The following is a 24,733-nucleotide window of genomic DNA, read 5'->3' as shown; positions in this document are numbered from 1 at the left end:
TCATCGCAAGGGAATTGTATATTTTCATAGAAACCTGACTCAACTTGGCTGCAGCAGTGGTAAATTAATATGTGTGTGAATGTTCATAATTCTTTAGAAGACATATGCCTATTAATTAAGAAAAAGACTGCTGAAGTTAGTTAAATAAAAAGGTAGCTGCTTTTTATCTGGGCACGTATCTGCATAATGCTAACTATTTATGCAGAAGACCTGTGATATTGAGGTATATACTTACAGTGAATACACATACAGCATTTGATTGCATTGGACTAGACCTGTATTGTTTTTACAATTCATAAGATGAACCAGCGAGGTAATATATTTTACAATTCACTGAAGCTATGTCAGAAATTATATTAAAATAATAACTTAAAAGAGGCAAAATCATGTCATTAAGGGTAATAAATGATAACATTAAGTTTGCCAATGCAATATAATTCTGCTCAGAGGCACACACATTCTCTTAAATTCCTAAATTACATGACCACATACTACTTTTCCCAAATTGCATAAGACAAAACTTTTCTTAAGATGACTCAGAGCTGCGTAGCTGTAACCTTTCTGCCAGATGTTATGAAGAGCAGTAGTGTTCCAGTTTTCATAAAATTACCATCTAAAACAGGCTTGACGGGCTTTTCTTCCCCCAGGAAGTTGGGAGAAAAAAAGCTTTTCCCAAGTTCTTAAGAAAAGCCACACTTTCCCATCTGGAAACACTGAGTCAGTGCATGAAGCAAAGGGAGTAAATACCAAAAGAGAAAACATAACATTAACCAGGTGAAATCCATCAGCAGCTAATCAAGGATATAAAAGTAGCAAGTAAAATATCTTTGATTTACCAAGACCTTGGCAGTAATTTGCCCATTTCCCCTTCTGCCAGTAAGAAGATTCAGTGGGTTTCTTGCATGCTCACTTCCCCGCCTCGCTCTTAAGACCCAGGCAGGTTTTGTTGCCAGGGATTAAATTCAGAGCCTTGGGTAAGCCCCAGGAAAACCTGCCTGTGCGCTGGCTCAGACCTGCTCAGTATAACCCACCGATTTCCAGCTCTGCGTACTGTACCGGGGGGATTTTCACCAGAGTCTGTTCACCTCTTTTACTCCCCTCCAGCACCGAATCTGAACCCAAAGCTCCTGCAACCTCCCAGTAAAACCTGGGACTCGGGAGCGTTCTCCTCCGTGCCCTGTACCGCACCGAGATACCTGCTGCCTTCTGGACTCCCTTCCCCTACACCCAGGGGTGCGGCTTCCAGCGGCTGAGACTGTTAAGCACAGACGACGCCTGCCCAGGCCTTCCGCCACCTTCCCTACAGACCAGAAGCCCTACCATCTTGTTTACACCCCAGGCCTTTTCCCGGTGGGCGAGGGGCTCTGACTCAGTGCTGGCGATACCCCACCAGGGGATAACTGGCGGGGGTTCTGCCACAGCCTTCCTAGGGACGTCCATCCTCACCGCACGCATGGCATTGCTGGCAGTGAACCGGTGGCTGAAGAGAAAGGGTTTAGTGTTTTCGTCCATTAGAGTAAAACATTCCTAAGTACTTTGGCTTACTTTAAACCACAGGACTGTAAACTGCAGCAGCGGAACAGCTGCTGTGAGAGGAATCATAGAATCGTTTAGGTTGGAAGAGACCTTTAAGATCGTCGAGTCCAACTGTCAACCATGCCCACTAAACCATGTCCTGAAGTGCCTTGTCTATGTGCTTTTTGAATACCTCCAGGGATGGTGACTCAACCATTTCACTGGGCAGCCTGTTCCAATGCCTGACAACCCTTTCAGTAAAGAAATTTTTCCTAATATCCAACCTAAACCTTCTCTGCCGCAACGTGAGGCCATTTGCTCTTGTCCTATCACTTGTTACTTGGGAGAAGAGGTGGACCCCCACCTGGCTACAACCTCCTTTCAGGTAGTTGTAGAGACCAATGAGGTGTCCCCTCAGCGTCCTCTTCTCCAGACTAAACAGCCCCAGTTCTCCTCATCAGACTTGTGCTCCAGACCCTTCCCCAGCTTCGTTCCCCTTCTCTGGACGCGCTCCAGCACCTCAAGGTTTTTCCTGCAGTGAGGGGCCCAACACTGAACAAAGACTCGAGGTGGCCTCACCGGTGCCGAGTACAGCGGGACGATCGCCTCCCTGCTCCTGCTGGCCACACTGTTTCTGACACAAGCCAGGATGCCGTTGCCTTCTTGGCCACCTGGGCACACTGCTGGCTCATCTTCAGCCGGCTGCCCACCAGCTCCCCCAGGTCTTTTTCCACCGGGCAGCTTTCCAGCCACTCTTCCCCAAGCCGGTCGCGCTGCCTGGGGTTGTTGTGACCCAAGTGCAGGACCCGGCCCTTGGCAAGGTGACATTTCTGCAGCGGGACCAGTGACTTCCAGAAGACGGCTAGCCCCGGCCAGCGGGACCGAACAAGACGCTCGAGCTCTCTCCGTCGCGCCGGCCGCTCCTGCCACGCCGCCAAGCGACGAGGGCTCCACCAGCCGCAGGGACGGGCGAGGGTCTCCTGCCTGTGCCCCCCACCCCACACGCACACACACGCTCCGCTCCCCAAATCTGAAGCGAAGGGCAGAGGCCCAGCGGCCTGCCGCAACCAGGCCCGGCAGTACCGAGAGGCGGCAGCAGAGACCGGCCGGCTGCCCGTCCCGGCGACAAAATGGATGTCAGCGGGGTGGTGTGGCTGCTGCTGCGCCCCCTGAGACCCCCCCCACACACAGCCCCCTCTCCCCCTGCCCCGTGTGTGCCGGTCACCCAGCATGAACGGGGGACACGAACTGCAAACCCCGAATATTCGTGGAGGGGGGGGGCCGGGGGAACGGAGCCAGCGGTGGCTGAAGAAGAGCCCCTGACACCACATTTATTTGTGCGGTCACTTCCACACCGAAAAGGCGAACCGCTTTCAAGCAGACCATTCCCTCCCCGTCGCAGTCCCAGTTTCTCTGACTCTCTCTGGTTTGTCATTCACCCGTTCCCAGCCTTTTTTCCCCACTGGCGCCAAGGCCTCCTATCCATCCTTCTAATGAAAACTTATTTTCGTGGGTTCCCCTGCCTGTTATTCCAAGCCGTCACCCTTCTCCCTCCCTACTCCATCTCTCGCTAGTGGCTATTTCTCCCCCCACCCTCTCTCTGTGCTCCTCCCTTGACACAGCGATTCCCAGCTGCAGACTTCAGTCGGATTTAATTTCATTCCAACCCTTGCTTTTACAGTGTCTTCCTCCTCCCCATCAGCATTCAACCCTAAAATACAGTCCCACCCCCCCCAGATAGCCACCTTGCCCCCAGTCGCCCACTCCCGGTCCCGTGGCCGTTTCAATCAGGACAGGCTCCTGCGCCCGCCTGCGGGAAGAGGCTCCGGCAAGGCAGGGCACAAGATTCCTGTTTCAGAATGTTTCCAGAAATGGTCCTGGAGGGAAAGTCCTGCAGGAGCTCCTGAAGAACCAGCTGGGGTCTTGTGCAGCTGTGGTCTGTGGGAAAGCTGCATGAAGCACTTGAACACAGTCGATAAAAATGACTTTGCAGAAGCTTCAGCAGCTACATTCCCATATTGCCACACTGAGCTTACATGAACTTCACATTTCACACTATACCTGTGTAATGTCATGAAACCATGGTATATCTTCAAGACAGATTTTTGGCTACATCCCCTCCTCCCAAGCATAGCACTGCCCTGATTATTAAAAAAATATTAATAATGAAAAAGAACGGTACTCATCATGATCCGAGTCTCAAAAACAGCTACTGTGGTGTGACCTAAAGTGGCTATCTAGCATTTAATCTAAACAGGTCAGATATAGCAACATTTCAAGCAACTGAAAACAGAATCTCGCAATGGAAACTGTTAGGCAATCTCAGGAGCAGATGCTGCTTCTGAAACCCTTCTCTGACAACAGCAAATTACAGAATGAAGTAAGTCTAAAAGTTAATATGCCCTCTGCTTCACTATACACGTAGCTAACTGACTACAAGTGTATTTAAATACTATGGTATTTTTAAAATTTGTATTACAAATAGTGGCCATTTCAAATAAGTAACTCTTTGCACAAAAGGAGTGTGTCATGGGTTTGTTTCCTGAGCTGTTCCAGAACACGAAGGACCTAGACCAGAATTTGTCCAACCCAGCATGCAACCTCTAACTCTCCCTTTTTCTGCAATCTCAGGTCAGAGTTGTGGACAGACTGCTGGAGGTCCACAGGAGGACACCATTTGAGAGGGACTGTGGTCCGAAGCCATTTTTGCTGCCACAGATGTGGCCTCCGAAACCAGACGGAGCACTTTGCCTTTTCAAAAGCAGAAGGAGTCTGCATCTGCCAGGAGACAGAGGTCTACTGGGGCAGGAGATGTACCGGCGCATGTGGGAAGATAAGCTCAATGCTGTAAGCCCCCGTGGCAAGCCCCACAGAGTGGCTGCAGCAGCAGTGGCGTGGTTGGTGCCAGGTGATGGTCTGACCCTCAAAGCAAGGCCATTACCCACAGAATCTAAGTAATCCTCCAGGCATGATCCAAATTTTTATAGAACGGGGATGAGAAGGGAAGGATGAGGGGAGGGGAAGCCAGATGTGGAGGTTTAAGGAAGGAGGCAAGCATATGGTGATATTTCCCTGGTATATTCTCCCATTTTTGGCTATCTAAAAGCGTAGACTTATTGAGCCAGAAGTTGTATCTGTATCTTACATGTCCTCAGTGGATCTTTCTTACATAAATGTTCTCATCACTTTTTAACTTGTTCATGGGCTTTTAATAGAATTATAACAACGATCCCCTGTCAGACAACAGCATAGTTAAGCAGGATAGAGACTTTAAGAGGCTATAACCCCGGAAGTGTTAAATCTGTGGGATAATTTAATTATATCAAACATGGGAGGAAGCTTGATTATGGAGTGGATTCCTTCAGCTGTGATGCTAACAGGCCTTGCTCTCCAATCTGGCTCTCCATTTTCATGGAAATTCTACGAACATAGAAGTTTGAGATGCCCATTCCTTGTCAAACATGACTGGGGGAGGGACAGAGAGTCAGCATGCTCACATAGGCCTCATTTACTTAGGAAACCGGCCTAAGCACCGTAAACACCCAATGAAACATGGAAATGAGACCATTGCTTCTCGCGGTTTCACTGTGAACCTCTGAAGTGACTCTGGTTCAATTCTTCCTCAGCCCCACATTAAGCCACATGTTACGTCGGGTGTATTTGTTTTTCTGAACTTCGTGAGGCTTCTGTCAAACCATTCCTTCATTCTTTTCATTCCTTATCTGTTCTATTCTCTGCACTCTCTCCATCTTCTGCTGCGCTGCCCAATGTGAAGTTAAACTCCTCTTTCAAGACTATTTCCTCTTCCTTCTCTGGGTCTGTGCTTTTGCCACTATGGGGCAGGGAAAGGAAGACAGGAGAAAAACCACATAATTTAAAGTGAGACCCATGCCCACCAAGGCCTGTTTCCAGCAGGTGAGCCCACCCCACAGCCGCTCCATAACTTCATGGTCGGAGCTGCACCTAAGGCAGAGTAATCCTATGTGCCAGCACAGGCTGGCAGACAACGGGGTAAGGAGCAGCTCAGCAGAAAAGATCCTGGGGATCCCGGCACACCAGCCCATGAGGGACCTTGTAGGAGTGAAAGCTAACAGCGCACTGGGCGGCACAAACGACAGCAACAGTCAACGGGTAGAGAGGAGTGGTTATTTCCCTCTGTATGGCACAGATAAAGTTGTATTCGGTACGCTGTGTCTGTTACGGGCTCCCCAGTGCACAGAAGTCTGAACAAACTGCAAAAAGCCCAGTGGAGGACCACTGGATAGGTGACTAGAGCATTGATACTGAGGAATCCGGATTTGTTTAGCCTGGAAAAGAGAAGGGCAAGGGGAGGCAAGGTTTTTAGCCTGGTCTCCTAAGTAAATGAGGTCTAGGTGGGCATGTTGCCAGTCAGTCCTTCTCCCAGTCCAATTTGACAAGGAACAGGATCAAATAGGTGCTACTGCCTAAAGGGTGGTTGTAAAGAGGAGGGAGTCAGACCCTTCCCAGGACAAGAGGCAATGGGCATAACTTGCAACAGAGGCAATTTGGAGTATAATCTGGACAAAAATACTTCCCCCAAAGCATGATTCAGCACTAGCTCAGGTGCTCGGCAAGGCTGGGAGCTCTCCATCCGTGAAATGTACAGCAGTTGCCTGGGCAATGCCCTGAGTGACCTGATCCAGCTTTGGAGTCCTGCTTTTGAGCAGGGGTTTGGATCAGAGACCTCCAGAGGTCCCTTTTCATATAAACCTTTGTGTGAGTCTGTGTTTGCCCCTCCAGCTAAGTTTGGGCAATACTGCCCACCTGAATGACACAGCGGGAAACCGCTAACGCAGGTAAAGGGGAAAGGATCACATCCGCCGCACCTGAAGCTTTTGCTGAGGAGGAGAACTTGGGGTGCACTCATGGACGTCTGCATGAAGGGACACACCGAGGAGAAGGTCCTCCAGCGGACCAGTTACGAGAAGCCTGTGCAGGCAGAGCCGCCCAGTGACTACGAAGAGGGTGAGGGACGAGGTGCCGCTGTAATGCCCGGTATGGGGAGCGGGTCCCTCCGGGGCCACAAGAGCCAAGCACCCACAGTCTGTCCATCCTCCAGGAGCCACTGGGGAGGCTCGGTAGCGTGCCTTGTCCCCAGCCGGCAGAGCAGCGCCCCAGGGCGAGGCCGAGGCCAAGACCCAGAGCTAGACTTAGACCTAGACCCAGACCCAGACCCAGGGTCTGCCCCTGTCCCACTCCTAGTCCCCAGTCCCAGTCCCCAGTCCCAGTCCCTGTCCCTGTCCCAGTCCCTGTCCCAGTCCCAGTCCCCAGTCCCAGTCCCAGTCCCAGTCCCTGTCCCAGTCCCTGTCCCTGTCCCAGTCCCCAGTCCCTGTCCCAGTCCCAGTCCCTGTCCCAGTCCCAGTCCCCAACCCCAGTCCCCGTCCCCGTCCCCAATCCCAGTCCCCGTCCCGCGCCGCCCTCCCTCGTGCCCGCGAATAACCCCTGCCCCGCCCCTACCCCTACCCCTCCCTGCCCGGCTCTCTCCTGTCCCGCCACAGCCAATGGGGAGGCGGGCTCCGCCTCGCCTGCTTGGCCCCGCCCCCCCGCCGCCCGGACCGAGCCCCGCCCTCGGAAGCGCTTTCTCCAATCATTGGCTAGCGGGGACAGCCCCGCGGCACCGCCCACTCGCGGGGTAACCTTTGCCTTAGTGAGCGCAGGGCCCTGCCCCGCTGCCACCGGCTGTCCAATCGGAGGCGCCGGCGGGGCGTGGCCGGCGCGGCGCAGCCAATGGGCGCGGAGGGGGCCGCGAGCGGTGCGGGGGCCGCGGTGGCTGGTGCCGCTGCCGGGTTCGAGGAGCGACCGGCCGGCGGGGCGGCCGGGGGAGAAGATGGCGGTGGCGGGGTCCGGCTGGGGCCTGGCCCAGCTGGCCGAGGCCCTGGGCTCGTCGGAGCAAGCGCTGCGCCTCATCGTCTCCATCCTGATGGGTAAGGGAGGGCAGAGGGCGCGGCGGTCGGGGTGGGGGGGGTGGGTGACGGGTCTGGCGCCCAGGGCAGGGCGCCGCGCCCGCCGTGGGGCCGAGCGACCCCGCCGTGCCGTGTCGAGCCGCGCCGCGATGCGTGGGGGCCGGGGCCGGGGGAGCCCCACCTGTGTCACCGCCGCCGTGCCAGGCCACGTGTGCGCGGGGAACCGGCGGGCGAGACACCCCCACCCCCGCCCGCCGCCGCCCGCCGGCCCCGGCCGGTGGAGACCCTCCGGTTCTCCCGGTGGAGAGGGGACGGGGAACCAGCTCGGAAGCGGGGCGGGCGAACCGGTGGGTTTCCTTCCCCGCAGGAAGTCGGGGTGCGGTCCGGGCAGGCTGCCGGTGGAAGGAGTTGCAGGGGCACCCCGCGTCCCGGGGCGGGAGAGCCTGGCCGGGAGAGCCGGGGAGCCGGTTCTCGGTGTGCCGCGAAGGGAGGCCGGGTTCGGGTCCCGAGCAGCGTTTTGGGTGCGAGAACTTTGTTTGCGGTCGTTCCGCTGGCTTTGCGTGGGTGCCAGGTGCTGCGTGTGCATCAAATCCCCCACCAGCGTGTGCCCGGGGGGTGTGTACGCTCAGGAAAAAATCTCCACAGCCCCTCTGAGATGTTGCCCTGTCCGAGGGCAGGGAGATCTCTGCCAGGAGACGTCACTAGTGTCCGCAGCCACTGTGGAACTAACTACACAGGAGTGGGATGTCACCACGGGGACTGCCAGGTGGGGTGAGCGAAGCCTGCGAGCTGAGTGACCAGGAGAACGGGGATGTCCGCGCCGTGCTCCACCTGCAACACGATGCGTGTCGCAAAACACGTGCTGCTTAACGCTTCTCTGAACGTGAGATGGTTCAGTCTCGTGTCAAACGGTTAAGGCAGGGCTAGAGTTACGATGTGGGCTAACAACTGAGGGGGAGGTCGTAGCTCCCAAAACATTAGTTCAAGTGTATGTATCCGTGCTGTCTACACAAATCTCTGTAGATGCCCAATGAAACTTTGGGTTTTGAAAGTTTTAGTGGTGTAGGCACCTAGCAGAAAGGAAATACGAGCTTTTCTCAAGAGTATTTGAAGTGATACAGCTGCTACTGTGTGATCTGTCAAATAAAGTTGCTTTGGCTAACTAGAAGTATAATTTTTATAAAGAGATGCAGGAGAAGTGGTGTCACTTCATAACTGTGGTCTGGACCAGACTTATATCTGCCTGATTTAATCTACAACGTGTAAGATCAAACTGAACCGAAACATCCTTTACATCAAGGGTAGATATAGGGGACAGAACTGACTATCATTTTGAACTTAACTTAGAAGTTGGTTAAACCAAACTTCTTCTATGAAGAAAAAAAGAAGTGATAGGAAACTTATACAGGACACGCACATAAGTCAGCCTGAATTAATCTAGCAGCTCCCCACAGCTGAACAGGAAAAGTCCTGCTTTCCTTTCTTCTACGTCTGTCTCTGGTACTTTTAACTGTCATCTGACTGAATTTACATGCCTGGCAGAAGCCTAAACCAGAAAAAGCAGATAGTGTACTACCAGGTTAGTCAACTGAACCAGCCAAGGGACTAGTCTAACAAGTACTGATGCAGAAGAGGTGTTAGAAAGCGTGTGTGGAGGCAGACACCTACAGTAGAGCGATACCTTTGCAGAATGCACCTTGAACATATTCTCAGAGTTCCTTCTTGCTTCTTACTAGCAGTAAGCTAGAACATGACATTGGAAGACTTGTTTTCCTGCTCAGTGTCTTATGGGTGAGCAAAACCACTTCTTTGAAATGAACAGCAGGTAATTACCACCTTAATGATAAGAAGAGATGCCCACTGCAGTCAATAGATTTGTTACGTGTGAGATTTGTGTGTCTCGTTACAAATGTTCCATGTACAGTGTTGACACTAAGCCACTGAGAGGTAGGCCACTATCTATTTTGCATAAAGTCTTAGTGGATCTTTATAATTTGTATTGAAAGTCTGGGGATCAGGGACTGGGAACCCATTCACATCTCTTTCCCCTGCATAGCTAAAATGTATACCAAACCATTTCCCCGTCCTTCCTCCCTAGCTCAGTATCTCTTAACTACATGCTGTTGAAGGCGTAACTTCAGACAGAAGGCTTAAAGGCATGCAAAACAGCCTCGCCTATAGTTTGGTACTCTTGCAGGTCATGTAGATTGAACCACTCAGACGGGGGGATTGACTCCAGCTTTCCTGCTTAATGGATAGGTAGCAAAGCATTATACCATTACATTAAAAGGAAGGGCCAAGCACCACTCCAGAGCAACATGAGAGGAGAGTGAGAATTGTTGCTTAACCCAGCACTAGCAAAGAAATGTTCATTTAATTGCAGCTTAGCTTACAATTGCTTTAATGGGACTGAAAGCCTTAAGCCTGTTGGTAATGCAGCTAGCGCTGATGACCACCTCACAGGATGGCATGGGGTATAAATGAAAGGCATTTCTAAAAGCTGGAAATGGCATTAGGACAGGCAAGGTATGGCTTTTCCTTCACTTCCTCCATTTCAGGTATTTGCATAGATTCAGGAAGAAAATGATATTTGTTGGCTGCAGCCAATACTGCTGAATTATTTCAGAACAAGAACATGAGGATGAAGCGTAGTACTCTGTTCCAAAGATGGATTAAAAAGTTGTTGCTTATTTCTCCCTCTGTGATGCAGTTTACCATCTACACTGTGCAGTTCTACTGCGACAGCGGTTTCTAGCGTTTCACTGTTCAGGAGATCACCAGAAACTGGTAGAAATGGCCCTCTGGAAAAGAGGAAGAATCGCTAACAACTTTGCAACTTCTTACATTAATTTCTGGAGAAAGCTGAATTATGTTGAAAAAATAGTCTGAATGGACTCTCTTGATTCAGAACAAGAGTGTTCACTTAGTCATGATCTGAAATAACCAAAAGAGGTCATTGAAAACTGTTAACGTTCTGCCACTACTGAAAAAAATTTAAATACAGGGGAGAAGCAGAGAAGGAGAAAGGAGGAAGGAAGACCAACCAAGAACAAAAATTGGAGCAGTCCTAAAGCCCGTCATGTTTTCTCAGTGAACAAGTGAAGATTGTAACAGCACATTGCTGAGCAAACTATGGGGATTTTAGTCACAGCTTTGTATTTAAATCAGAGACACCTTTTATCCATCCTGCAATTTTGAAGCAAAGAATACAACTAGAATAGAGTCCATTACTCAGATTGTACAATATTGAAAACTTACTTCACGCTTCCCATATGTGAAAATCTGCATAAACAAGAAGAATTTAGGCTGCAATTTGGCAATATTATCAACAGCAGCAATACTTGAAGCATGGTTCTGGACCCTGTCATATAAAAAAATTGCAGTATGTCTGGTACGCTAATGTCTGTCAATCACATGAAAATGTCTTTTGAGAGATGTGTTCTACCTTGCATTCTTCAGTAGGTCCAGGGCCCAGTGTTCCCCCAGGAGAAACTCTGCCTTTAGGTCAGCAGGGAGGACACCAGCGGTCTCGGCTCCGTACCTGCAGAGTTGCTTTCCAGTTGCCGGAGTAAGCGGTCTGAACCGATGCTGTCCTAGCCTCTCGGTGGAGAAGGGGAGGGAGCCCCTCCAGCAGTGCGAAGGAGAGAAGAGGGTTTCTGTGCTGCTGCTCTCGTCCTCCCACGAGAGGAGACGTTTCTCTCCTGCTGTCACCGCTCAAAGTGTAAGCCAGGGTACAGGAGGCCTCGTGGCACTGTGTATTTAAGACTTGAGGTTGATCTTATTTCTTGCATGGCTGTGTGATCCCAAAGAATTAAAGATATTTATCTGGCCATGCTATTACACAGTGGCTTGCAAGCTGCCTGGTATGTTCTGCTGCATAATATGGAGGGGGGCCAACATACTGTTTACAGCCCTGAGCCAGAGCTGACCCTGCTGATCTGCCCAGACCTGCCAGGAAAAGCACTGGGGAAGTGTTCCCTCATCTACAGACATAGCGGTGACCTGCAGAAAGTAACACGTTCCTACTGAATAGGTGCCAGAAACCAGCAGCTTTGCTGGCAAGTGGTCTTACCGCCTCCTCTTCCACCTCTCACCAATTTGTTTTACATCCTCTGCTTATTCCTGCTCTCTGCATCCTGAAGATTTTTAGGCTCAGTGAAATTCTCCCTGTGGTCACCCATAGCTGATGACTTACCCCAGATCAAGTGCCCAGCTGGTCAGCCAAGCAGGAACCTCACTGAAGGGGAGGCAAACAAGTGGTTTTAATGGGTAAGAGATGGGAGAAGTTGTAAGAGGCAGCACCATCCTGTCACAGGTGCTAAAACCAGCCCTGTCACAGAGCACTCGTGTGCTGCCTTGTTTGAACTCTTAACTTCAAACACATCTTGTTCCTTAAATAATAAAAAATGAGAGCACGAGCTGGGTAATGCTACACACTGACTGTGTCTACGTTAGCAAGTAAAATGGTACGGTACAAGTAAAATGGTACGGTATGAGCAGATCTGTAGAGCAGACTTGTTTGTGTGCAGTACCTGATGGGTTTGGGGCGTTTGCTTTGGATTTGCTTCAGTCCGGTCATACGGACTGAGCACCCATTGGAGTGCATTTTCAGTTCAGTTCAGTTTCGTCTGAAAAGAATCCTGTTCACATGCTTTGAGACAGTTCTGCTATGCAAACGAAAGCACCGTAAGTGGACTTTAAAAGTACACTCCTGAGCTGAATTAAAGTAGTCAGGTATATGCACCCAGTGTTAAACAAGGCGTGGGACTTTTGCAGTATTATGGACAGAAAAAGAGAATACCTTTGAAGTCAAAATACTAGGTAAGGCTTATATTTTAACATGTCTTCTTCCTGTTGTCCCCTTCCTTTTAGTTTTAGCATTCTTATAAGAAAATGGAGACAATTGATCTGCTAGATCTTAACAAAGGTGGAGTTAACTGATCAGCAAAAGGGAGAAGAAGAAAAATAGCCTGATCTGCTCTCCTGAAGATGAAACAGAGCTAATGCATATAAAAGGGGAAACAAAGGGAGCAGAGATGAAAAGAATGTTTCAGGTGTTCTTATTTGCAGCTTTATCTCTGGAAAAAGACAGGCATCTTAATCACCCATTCCAGAAGATGGCAAACTTGACAGTGCTATTTTTGCTTGGAATTAGTAGAACTTTCCTCCTGCCTAATCCAGCCTCTTGAATATTTACTTCTTTTGCTCAATTAGATTCTTGTGTCTGTGGACGACCTGGGCGTTGTGCAATGGCCCATTCCTCTCCCAAATGTCTGTGGCCAAGAAGCTGACCTTGTCCTTTCCTTCCAGCACCGGGGTTCTCTTAACCAGAGATCATCCTCTTGTTCCTGTGAAGTTAAAAAAAAAAAAGAGAGAGGAATTTATCAGCAGCAGCACGTCTTGGCTGATTTGTCCCTTTTCTATCAATTGCTAATTCTCTTCTATAGGAAGTCTAGAGGCAAAAACCAACTCTGCATGCAGACTGCTTTTCATCTCCGTGGTGCGTAGAGGAGAATTACTTCAGATCAGGGTGTCACCTTCTGTTTTCTCCAGGAGTACTACAGCTGTTTTCCTGCCTCGGTCCGCTCTGCCTGAGGGAGTGGGACAGAGGAGTTGGGCAGACCGGGAGCTGCTGCGCAGGGTCCCTCGGCAGCGAGGAGCGGGGACTCCAGTCCTGTTGCTTCTGCATGGCAAAAGCAAAGCAGCGCGGCATCCCGACAGGCAGCGAGCGTGCCAGGAGGCAACGATAACTTCAAAACCTGCTCTCCTGCTTTTGCTGCGCTAATTCAGGCTGCTTCAGCAACACCGTAGTGGGGCGGGAGTACTGCCGCTGTTATGGTAGGAATAGCTCATTATTTAATAGATAGTTTATGAGTGATCGGAAGCGCACAGGCCACAGCGGAATGGCCATTGATATCCAGTATCCACTGCATTTGGGGGTTAAAGGTTTTATCTGCAGCGTGGAACCAGCCCAGTTGTAAAACTGAGAAAATTACCTGGTGTGCAGCAAAACTGTAACTAAATTGCAGTCCAGAGTACTAGCAAGTTGCTCAGGCTATCAGAAGAATTCAGGCTGTCGTTGTGACTTTTGAACTGGAACAGAACCCACGTAGTGCAAGACCAGGATTTAAATTTGTGGCTTTCTAAAAACATATATGCTGTGCATATTAGTAGCTCTCTATTTGCAAGGGCTCATTATTCCTTTTCCTTCAGAGCAGCATTACCCAAACCACAATATGATCTCCTGTGTAGAGCTAAAAAGGAGTATGCCTGACAAGTGAGACAGGCCTTTGAAAGAGTAGGAAGACTAGCTGGGAATGGAAGAAAATAGATAAAATTTCTGGCTTTTAGAAGTTTGAGGTACATTATAGTATTCAGTCATAATTTAATCCTGTCTATGGAAACGGCTAGAGCCAAAAAACAGATATTTTTTTTCCAATGAAAAAATGGAACGTTTTGCAAGATTGTACTAATATTTGAGAGAGTGGGAAATCTTTGAAAATGTGGTTTTAAAACTATACGTGTTGACGAACAGCAATAAATTGTGCTTTGCCTGTATTTCTGATCTGATTTTTCTCCCCTTGCTCAAAAGGGGGAAACATTTTTCCGCAGTAAACCTCAGTATTTTAACTTTTGATCTAAACTGAAGGTAACACTTTATATTATTTTACCACTTTACATTTCACAAAGACAGTTGTTAATATGTTTATTAAACTGCAGCAGGAAAATTGGCACGTGAAAAAAGAAGCCCCATCTGTACGTTTCTGAGTAGAAGACTGGTAGACAATACTAATTTTTATTTTTTTTTTTAAATCATGTGAATTGTCTTTGAGTTACTCCTGTATCCCCAGAGAGCCCGTGTGATGAACTCTCTTTGCCAATTCCCTCTTTACCCCTCAGCTGCTGTTCAGGGAAGCAATGGGGAAAATGGGACAGAAGTGCACGCTGGCAAACGAGAAGAAGGCAGCGTAAACCACGGGGGGGAGCAGGGAGGGAAAGGGACGGTTTGGGAAAGGCATTTTGTAGGGGAATTTGGAGCCGCTGTTGCGGCGGGGAAGAGCAAGCTGGATGAGCAGGAGCGAGGTTGCCGGGCTCTGCGGGCGAAGAGCCGTGGTATGTGGGGCTGGCCGGCCGCGCAGACCGAGAAAGCAGCCTGTGGCGTGGAAACCGGCACAGGACACAAAAGGAGGCAGGAACAGGAACGAGGAGGCAGGGAAGACCAAAAGAGGGGTGGGAAGAGGCTGAGGAAATGGGGAGCAGCAGCTCAGTTTGGAGAAGCAGCAGGTACACATCGGTAGAGTATGCCGCCGTTCGGCATCTCGAAGGGAGCCCCAAAGTCCCAAACTCTGGGACTCCCTCCCTTCCTCCCAGAGGTTGTGGGGGGACAGAGAGGACCTTAAAACGGCTCCAGTCACACCTCAGCCTGTTAGCACTGACAGACTGCAAGACATGGATTTTACAAAACGTGACAGGGTTTCTCATTTCTTCTCACAGTAGTGACTAGATTTGGCCTTGCTTATTGGAAACCTTCCATCCATCAAACACTTCTTGGCAAAATGTGCGTTTCATCACCTTTTATTACTGCTCCATATAAAACATGACTACCTACTGCTACTATTACTCCATTAGTGCAAGTAGCAGAGATCTATCCACTGCTACAGATTTCAGCTAGGCTAATAAGCAGTGTGGATGCCAGTATTGTGGTATGTGATGAATTTCCTTTCTTTTTTTGGTACAAGACATTTGTTTTGGTTTGGTTTTAATCAGGCTAAAAGAACACAAGCTTGCAAAGTAAAGCAATAAGTTACGAAATGCCAGAATTAAAGTTGCTTCCGCTATCCCAGTTCAGCTGGTTGTGCACATGCCTTTAGAAACACTAATTGCATGAACAGACTTCACGTACTCATGAGATGGACAATGGCTCCTGTGTCAATAAGTATTAAAACATAATATATTTATTGTCTAGTATGTGGCAATGTTTATTGCGTGCTACATGAACCTCACCTAGACGACAGAATTTAATTTACTCACAGGTTTCTGTATGGCACTTCTCACCGTACTACTAGAGTGCTTCGTAAATGTTTGCTTCTCACTAGAGCCACAGATGAATAATCTGGAGGCATTCCTAAATTAGACTAGAGCTAACACAGAAAATGCAAGGAAAAATCTCCTTCCACTTATCTTAGCAGTTCCATGTGAAATGCTTCTGACTTTCAAAAATACTACAGGCGTAGTTCCAGTGGATTTTAGTTACAGCTTTGTGTGCCCAGTAGTTCACAAATCAGATGCAAATCTGAAGCTGGCGAGTTAGAAAAGGAAGAGTATACTACTGGAGGTCACTTGAGGAACTCTGGGATTAAAGCTGGTCAGCATCGTGTAAGAACTCATTGAGGTGGGAGGGGGGATTGAATTTTTTAGCACAATGTAATGGTATTAACCATAAATCCCCCTCGCTTTTTTTTTTTTTCCAAATCTAGCTTCTTGCCACATTCACCATATTTGTCACAGAATTTGGAAATGAATCAGAGACTAAAGTCTGATTCATGTATTACAGCATTATCCATCTCATGTATTGAATGAGGCCAGAAACTGTAATCCTGGAATTTCTTGCACTTCAGTATCAACTTTGATATAATTATGTTCCTGTTAAAGTATTTTCTTCTGTATAATGTACAGAGTAATTCATCTAGCATCTATCTCCTGAGATGGAAATACAGTATCAGGAATGTACACTGTGACCTGTGTTGATGATGTGTCTATGTAAAGCACATGCTCCTAATAACTTGTTCAAGAAAGCTATAATCTGGACCATTACAAATGCTTGTCTACACTAATTTACAACTCTCTCATCTTTTTTTTTTCTCCTTTACTCAGGATATCCTTTTGCCTTGTTCCAGCGCTATTTCCTCTTCCAGAAGGAGACCTACCTCATTCATCTCTACAATGTGTTCACAGGACTCTCAATTGCTTACTTCAATTTTGGTAAGATGAGTTTGGGAAGAGAGAGCTGCCTTGCCTAGGGCATGCTGTGGTTTGGGAGGACCTGTAGTGGGCAAACGTCATTTCTACTTCACCTCTCTCTCTCTTTCCCGTCCCACAGGGATGCAGTTCTTTCATTCCCTGCTATGTGTCCTAATCCAGTTCCTCATACTGAGACTAATGGGTCGCACAATCACTGCCGTCTTCACCACGTTCTTCTTTCAGATGGTAAAACTCTCTTTCTTACTGCATCGGTTTGTAGAAAGGAGCCCTCTGTTCAGTTTTGCACTTCCCAGTAGCAACTGTGGGTGGAAAAGTGGAGACAGATCAAAACCAGCTGGAAGAATTAGTTTGAATAACCCAAACAATGATTTCTTTCAGACATACCTTATGGCTGGATATTACTTCACAGCCACAGAGCATTATGACATCAAGTGGACAATGCCACATTGTGTCTTGACGCTCAAGTTGATTGGTGAGTGACACCTCCCTCCTATCTCTTGCATTCTGCAAGCTGTGCCTCAGGGAAGAGAGGACTGCTTGTTCAGCCCAACCAGCCCATCCCAGGGCTTCAGATAATTGTTTCTCACCTCTAGGTCTGGCCATCGACTACTATGATGGAGGGAAAGATCCGGTGAGTAAGACACCATTTCTCCTTCATTCCTCCTCCCTTCTTCTGTGCCATTCCAGTGAGCTAGAGGTCAAAAAATCAACTTCAAAGGATGCAAGTTAGCAAGCTGCGCTCATTGTTTGGTAAAAGCCATAGCTGAGAGGGGAGCCTCTCTGAGTGTCTGAGGGCACTGAATTCTGGAGTGGAATTTGGAACAGACAGTAGTGATTAGAGATGGACAGAAGTTGTTTCAATCATGTCGGAATATTATTCTGCCCCTTTCCAAATTCCCCACCATCTCCTTCCCCCAAATGTGTTGCTTTAGGTTCCCAATCCCCAATGCTCTGTGTCTTGTGGGTAGTGTACCTTTAACCTGCAGACCATCAGCACTGGATCTTGGTTCCCGTCTTCCTTTCCTTTGTTTAGTCTTACCATATCCTTGTGAATGGTTGCCCTTTACCATTTATTAGGGCTCTGTTTTTAGAGCAGATGAAACCGAGAGAAGTTCCACAGCACAATGTGTGGGAGGGGGCAGAACACTTGCTACAGTCTCTTAATCCTACTTCAAGTATCTGCATTCCCCATCTCCTGTTTGGGGCCTGACTGAGTCTTTAGCATCCGTGGAATCACTGCTGGCTGCAAGAAAACAAGGTTGAGCTGAAATTTCCCGAGCTGAAGTTTCAAGTATTTAAAGACAATGAATTCTTCCATCAAGAAGTAGGAATTGTAGGACAATAAGGTCTTGGGAGAGTGCAGGTGATTGCAATCAGGGACTGGAATAGGTCAGATACAGTGCCTACTATGCTGGCGGGGATGCATGTCAATAGATCCCTTCCATGTTTTGAGCTTATTTGGGAACAGAGATCTGTGCAACTGGTCTCAACCATTAGATCTTATTGCTATTTAGAGGGGGTGGGGATAGAGAGGGCTGGGGAGAGGAATGGACTTGAAGTAAGAAGTGGAAAGTTCCATATACATGGAGAGCAAGAACTGAGCCCGTTAAGGAGGTAGACTGAGAACACAACATCCAGAGCTAGTGTGAGATCCCCTAGGATGATGTTAATGCCACTCCCTTTGGTGCAGGAGTTCCTGACCCCTGAGCAGCGGCGATTTGCTGTCCGGGGAGTTCCTACCTTGCTGGAGGTCTCAGGATTCTCCTATTTCTATGGTGCCTTCATGGTGGGGCCTCAGTTCTCCATGACAGACTATCAGAAACTGGCAAGGTGTGAGATGACTGACGTTCAAGGCCAGAGACCCAATAGGTAATAAAAAGCCACTTAGCTCCTCACCTTCCTAAGATCCCAGAATGCTGAATCCTCCACACGTTCCCTGCAGCAGAGTGCCTTCTTACCTGGACACTAAAGCACTGTGACCAAAATTGATTTATAAGACAAGGCAGTCTTTCAAAAGTCACTCACAACTCTCTGCTTAATGCCCTAGCATTGCTCCAGGGCGTGAACATCAACAAACCATTTGACATCGTTAGTACAGACTCGGTCCCAACCTGGTGATGTTAGCATCCCAGCTTCCAAACGGTGGCATCTGCTGCAGTGGAACGTGGTGACTCCCTGTCGCTATCTCCCCTCCCTCCTCTTCTCCACTTCTGTTTTTAAAATTCTGAGTTTGATGGTCCCTTTCCAAGGCTTTTCTTTGACCTTTGTATTTTTCTTTCTCAGTTTTGTGCCTGCTCTCAAGCGCCTGAGTTTGGGTCTCTTGTTTCTAGTAACCTATACCTTGTCAAGCCTGTACATCTCTGATGAATACCTCATCTCAGATGATTATATGGTATGTATTCATTTGGCAGTTCTGGGGTGTGCAAGAATTCCACTTCTCTGGTGGTGGGCACTGGATCTACAAGAGTGGATTTTTTTTTTTATTTTTTTTTTTAGTTTTGCCTCAGTTTAAAAATAAGATGAGGCAGCAACTAGTGATGAGCCTTTCCACAACTGATTTGGCTTTACTGCCTGTCCTGTGGATTCCATTTGATGCAGAATGGGAATGTGTTAAGCTGAACTGAACCAAATGAAAACTTCTACAAATGAAGAATTAATCGTAGATGCTACTGTTGTTTTTGGAAACCTAAAATCTGTATTTTGTGACCTTTTAATGACCTTCCATTTAAGCATTACATGCAAAGAATTTCACTAGAGCAACTTGCAAGGCTTATAAGAATCTTTTGAGGTTCTTAGAAAACTCTTAACAAGTAATTCCTACCTGCAGATGATCAGTGTTTCTGCATCGGTGTGAATAAATGAGGGTGTAAATTCTGCAATGATTATGCTAATCCCAGAGTCTTTCCAAAGGACCCATTTCAGTACAGCCAAGTGTTACCAAAAGAAGAGGAATGATGTGTAAATTTGCATAAGCCAATAGCCTGGCAGTCCAGTCCATATAGCAGTCTCAAGACATACATCAAATTAAAATGAAAGACAGTGATGAGAGCTCATCTACCTTGTCTCATTATTGCCACTCAACTCTGGTTTTTATTTTTATTCTCCTTCACTCTTATCTCTGCAGGAGAAGCCTTTCTGGTTCCGTTGTGGTTACATATTGATCTGGGGCAAAATTATACTCTACAAATACGTAACTTGCTGGCTTGTTACGGTGAGTCTAGATGTCATTCCAGAAACAAAAGACAAATGAACAAAGGTTGCACCTTTGCAGCTACTTAGTATGCTCTTGGACTTAGCGCTAAAGAGGATCAGTGCAAGTCAGTTTAGCTTGCTTTAAGTTACCAAAGGCTAGCAAAATAAAAAGCAGGCAGGTTTTAATCCATTTGTTCCGCCTGCAGTGGTGCTTTCCACTCAACACCATAAGAGAGCTTCCCCAGCTCTGCCTTTCCAAAAAAAAAAAAAAAAAAAAGGGGGGGGGTGCAGCAATGTTTTCCTCTCATCTTTCTTGTGAATCTTTTTCCATAGGAAGGTGTCTGCATCCTTGTTGGTCTGGGGTACAATGGGAAGGACCAGAGCGGAAAGCCTCTGTGGGATGCCTGTGCCAACATGAAGGTCTGGCTGTATGAGACAACACCTTTGTTCACAGGGACCATTGCCTCTTTCAACATCAACACCAACGCTTGGGTGGCCCGGTGAGCAGGACAAAATTCCCCTTCCGTAATGTGTCAGTAACATCTGTGTCAACAGAACCAAGACCCTAGGCTGACAGGGAGCATCAGAGGAAGAATCTGCCAGTTTTCCCTTCTTACAGTCTTTCTTCCACATTTTGCTGCTGTACCATTTGAAACAGGTTACTGGGTTAGGTAGATCTTTTCATTCAATCTAAAAGGGCAGTTCATTAACACAGGCAAGCAGTTGATGGCAGAGGCTAGAACGGGACTACAGCGAGCCCTTTGGCCTGCCTGGTCGAAGAGCCACAGAGCTGCTCTAACAGCTGGTTCCCACATCACGCCTCTTGATGCTCCTTATGCAATGACTTAACTGGGTTTTGGTTTGGCACTTGCTGGGACACACAACTGAACTGTAAAATACCGTTTCTGTGTGTGTTGTCAGATGAACCACTTCTCCCCATTGGCTGGGATTTAAGACAAGGTACATTTCGCCCTGGTAAGGAGAGCGGTCTTGCTGTTTCTGTCACCACAGGGTGTGCAAAGGCGTACGGTCCCCTGGGCCCTGCATCTCTGACACGGAGAGGGGAGGACAAACAATAAACTAGAAGCACTTTGTTTCTTTTCTGCTCTAGCTACATCTTCAAGCGTCTGAAGTTCCTGGGTAACAAACTGCTGTCACAGGCACTGGCCCTGTTCTTCCTGGCCATTTGGCACGGGCTGCACTCTGGCTACCTGGTGTGCTTTCAAATGGAGTTGCTTATAGTCATCGTTGAAAGACAGGTGCGCTTTGTCTGACTTACCAGAACGGGGTGGCCTGCGTTAAGCCTTTCCCCACGAGTCTGGAAACTGCCACGCTGAAGGCTTTACTTGGATTAAATACAAAAAAATAGCTAGTCACTTTGGAATTGGTTTTCAAACACGATACAGTTCTATTCTCAGGAGTTCAGTAGGTTGTTGACTTCTGCATGGGCAAGCCATAAATTTATTGCAGAAGCTGACAGGAAGAAAAGTGGAGAACTTGGCATATGGGTACAGGGCAACTGAAGTGCTTGGCAGCTGGAAAGACTGGAGGACAAGCACATGAGCTGAATGCCTCTGCTAAATCGCCCAGTACTGAGAGAACAATATTCCATATTTAAACTGGTTTTATTTTAATTAAAACTTTGAGCAGAATGGGGTACTTGGCTACTTTTTTTAGACTAACTGCTTACTAAAATTCATTTTACGCAGCTGGATAGATAACTTTGGCCCCAGAGCCTGCATATATAGCCATGGGACATCCAGCTGACAAGAATTCTGTGTTTTTCTTTAAATTAGGTCATAAATCTTGTTCGGGACAGTCCTCCCCTAAGTACTCTGGCCTCCATCACTGCCTTGCGGCCCATTTTCTACGTCCTGCAGCAGACTAACCACTGGATGTTTATGGGTTACTCTCTGGTGCCATTTTGCCTTTTCACCTGGGACAAATGGATGAAGGTATTTAGTGGCTACAAACAGACAACCCGTGCAACCAACCCATTCCCCTCCATCCCCTCTCATATGTTCTTGGCTCAAAGCTGCTTGCTGATCCTCAACCCTGCCTTTCTCTTTACAGGTGTACAGGTCTATTTATTTCTTTGGCCACGTGTTGTTCCTCACCTTATTATTGGTGTTGCCTTACATTCGCAGATTAGTTGTGCCACGAAAAGAAAAGCTAAAAAAAGCAGAATAACAGCCAAAAGGTAAGGCTGTACTAGGTAGCGAGAATCCCACACTTGGAGTAGGAGGTGAAGTGGGGCAGTAATGTTACACCCCAAGGTGAAAGCCAAACATAAAATCACCCAAAACAAATCTAGCCCTTTTCTCTTTTTCAGATTGTACCACCTGTGCATTTGTAGGAGTTGATTTAACACTCCGGAAGCAAAGCATCACCTGCCAAGTTTGCTGTGTTGAAGTATGACTTTTTTTTCAACGCGAGGAGGGGGAAAGAGGAAGCCCAGGGTCAGAGACCCGAAAGGAGGGGAACGGAGTAAGCCTCCTTCCAGATCCTCCACCTTCTGTATGTTGCCTTATCTCTCTGCCGCCCTCCGGTGGACACTCGTGTCTCTCTGCTGATAACCAGGCGATTGTAAAACACTCGAGGCAGGCACTGTATCGGATCGGAGCCACCTTCTGACTTTTCTACGTTTGTCATCCGAGATAAAAATTGCTCCTGGTCTTTTTCATATCGGCTTCAGCTCCTTTCCTCTCGGGTGCCTCGGTGCGGGAGTGTGAACTGTCGCACCCCCACCGAGCAAGGTGATTCTTCAGGACTGAGCAGCATCAGCTGCAGGGCAGCAGGGTACACCTAAGAATTTCAGTTCCATGACGAATCTGGGTTGAGTCCCTGCTATAAAGGGGATCGAGCCTGCCCACGCATGGAACATAAGAAAGTAAAATACACAAGCACGCTTACCAAAAGGGACCTTTAATGGGAGGAAAAAGGGTCCACATGGCAGTCCATTTAAAGTGTCATTGCTCCAGAAGCTACAAGGACAAAATTGAAGCCTTCTCCAGGAGCCCAAAGTTGCACCAGGTCCACACCTAAGTAAAAGAGCCCTTGCAGAATGTGGAATCACTGTAAAGTCCACCATGACAGCAGTAGCAGCCGAAGCTCATACTACTCCCCAGACTTCCTCAAAGGCAGTAGTAATTTTGGCACATGTCAGGGCAGCAGAGAGGGGATAGTTGCTGATGGAGACCATCTTTTCTGTATAGTCAACATTAACCTGGGGGAAGAGAGAAAAATTAAGCTGCAAGTTTTCACTTAGGCCCATCTATCTCCATTGGTCAAAGAGGCACAACATTTCTCCAGCAGACAACTGCTAGCCCTCACTAGTGCCCTCTCTTGGGAGGGAGAAGAGTCCCAAGTGTTGCAGCATTGGGCCTTTTTTAATAAGCTTACATGGGGAGGGAGGAAGAAGGGGGAGGGATGAGGAGGACCAAGCCAAAAAAAGAGCAGCAGAAAAAAACCCCCATACTCAGAACAAGACTGAAATCTATGCCGATAAAGATTTTTACAGCTCCAAATAAGGGATGCATGCACTTACCGAACCGTGGGCAAAAGCTCCTACAACAATGGCAACTGGCTCTGCTGTAGGAACCAGTTCACGCAGATCTGACACCTTTGGAACTGCAAAAGAGGTACCTATCTTCATACAGCCCACAGGGAGATGATCACTGACTGGATTTTTAATCACCTACAGAAAGCAAAAAGTTAATAGGGATGTAGAGGTAAGAGACCCTGTCACATAGTTAAGTCCATTGTCCGTACAAAAAAAAACCCCACAAAACACCAAAACCACTCCTACATCGCTAACTGCGAAGGAGGAATATTGCGACATTACCTGTGAACAGTCAAAGAATGTTTACCTTCAGCAATTTCTGAGGCCCATCAGCTGCTCGAACGCTGAGCTTATGCAGCAACTGAACTGACGAAAGAAGAAAATTACTTAAGCTGTCTGTTCTTTTGTTGGAGGAATCCTATCCTCTACCTAGCGATCAGAGCTGAAGTAGACAAAAAGTCCATCTTTAGCGTTCCTGGCATTATCTAAAGCAGTCCTAAGAAATACTGATCAGTGAGTTACTTTGCTGTTAGCACAGTCTCATGCAGGCACTCCCCACTGCGTTAAGGAACTCATATTTGGACTATGCATCCTAGAACTCACAAAACCACACTCTCATTTCTCTGCTCTTTTCTCACTTTCACATTTTTAAGGTTGGTGCAAGTTTTTAACTCTTCCCGAAGTCCTTCCACTCCTAAGCAGCCTCCTGCATTATTTTGTGGCTGGTATAAAGTTTGAATCACTTACCCATGAGACCACAGAATCGATCAAAAGTTCTTGGGATTCTGGTTTGGGGATTGACTTCAATTAGGACATTCTTCTGGGTATGGATATAAACCTGCAGGAGACCAGCCCGATTCAGTGGGCTGTCCATAAGCATCAGGAGACTCTGAAATAGAAAAAACACACAGTAAGTGGAAATAGAAAAGGCACAAGACAGAGGACTCTTGGAAGAGTTGAGGATTAGGCCCCACAAAGGCAGAAGGGACCGATGCTGAGACAGAAAGGAGTTCATCTGACAACATGAGTTCTACTGTAACACCGAGAGAAAGCAATCCCATACCGAAATAAAGACTAAACCTATATGCCACAAGCATAGCGGGCAGGGCCGCACTCGCCCCCGTTCCAGAGGCACAAGCAGAGCCCCCCAGACCCGGGGGGGGTCTCCTCAAGCCGACCGCCGGCCTGCTGCCGCCGCCGGTACCTGGTGGGTGATGTCGGGCCGCACCTCCCCGGGGTCCCGGCCGTTCCGCAGCAGCAGCGCCTTGTGCTTGTCGCAGTTGAGGAGCTCGAACGTCTTCCCCACCTACGGCCAAAGCACGGACAGGTGGGCAAGGCCGCCCGCGCCCGCCTTCGGCCGGGCCGGACCCCCCGCCGCCCGCACCTTCACGGTCTCCAGACTCGCCCCCTCCAGCACCACCAAGAGCCGCCGCTGCCCGCGGGGCCGCTTCGCCTCCAGCGAAGCCTCTTCAGCTGCCGCCTCCTCTTCACGAGGCCGCCTGGGCGCCGCCATCTTGTTACCGCCGCACCGGGCAGACGTCACCGGAAGCACCGCCCC

The 24,733-nt window shown here is 48.3% G+C and overlaps 2 protein-coding genes across 2 annotated transcripts; one reads left to right on the top strand and one right to left on the bottom strand.

Moving 5' to 3' along the window:
* The first annotated feature begins 7,263 nt into the window (after positions 1–7,263).
* Positions 7,264–22,296, top strand: LPCAT3 (lysophosphatidylcholine acyltransferase 3). Its single transcript, XM_075034588.1, is given in 14 exon segments — positions 7,264–7,305; positions 7,307–7,460; positions 16,314–16,421; positions 16,540–16,646; positions 16,800–16,893; positions 17,015–17,052; positions 18,112–18,290; positions 18,705–18,813; positions 19,546–19,632; positions 19,947–20,113; positions 20,725–20,872; positions 21,410–21,568; positions 21,687–21,813; positions 21,946–22,296. Coding segments are annotated over 13 exon segments (1,509 nt in total). The 3' UTR covers positions 21,804–21,813; positions 21,946–22,296.
* A 213-nt stretch (positions 22,297–22,509) lies between these two features.
* On the bottom strand, positions 22,510–24,718 carry EMG1 (EMG1 N1-specific pseudouridine methyltransferase). The gene is made up of 6 exons (XM_075034790.1): positions 24,560–24,718; positions 24,380–24,481; positions 23,923–24,064; positions 23,483–23,541; positions 23,161–23,310; positions 22,510–22,839 (listed from the first exon to the last, which is right to left on the bottom strand). The coding sequence occupies exons 1-6, from the start codon at positions 24,686–24,688 to the stop codon at positions 22,726–22,728; spliced, it is 696 nt and encodes a 231-aa protein (XP_074890891.1). The 5' UTR covers positions 24,689–24,718; the 3' UTR covers positions 22,510–22,725.
* Positions 24,719–24,733: the final 15 nt, after the last annotated feature.

The sequence above is a fragment of the Buteo buteo genome, chromosome 8 (assembly GCF_964188355.1).
Source record: "Buteo buteo chromosome 8, bButBut1.hap1.1, whole genome shotgun sequence".
In the NCBI taxonomy this organism is placed as follows: Eukaryota; Metazoa; Chordata; class Aves; order Accipitriformes; family Accipitridae; genus Buteo; species Buteo buteo.
The sequence above is the reverse complement of the archived record's forward strand: the minus strand, read 5'-3'. Positions and strand labels throughout refer to the sequence as shown.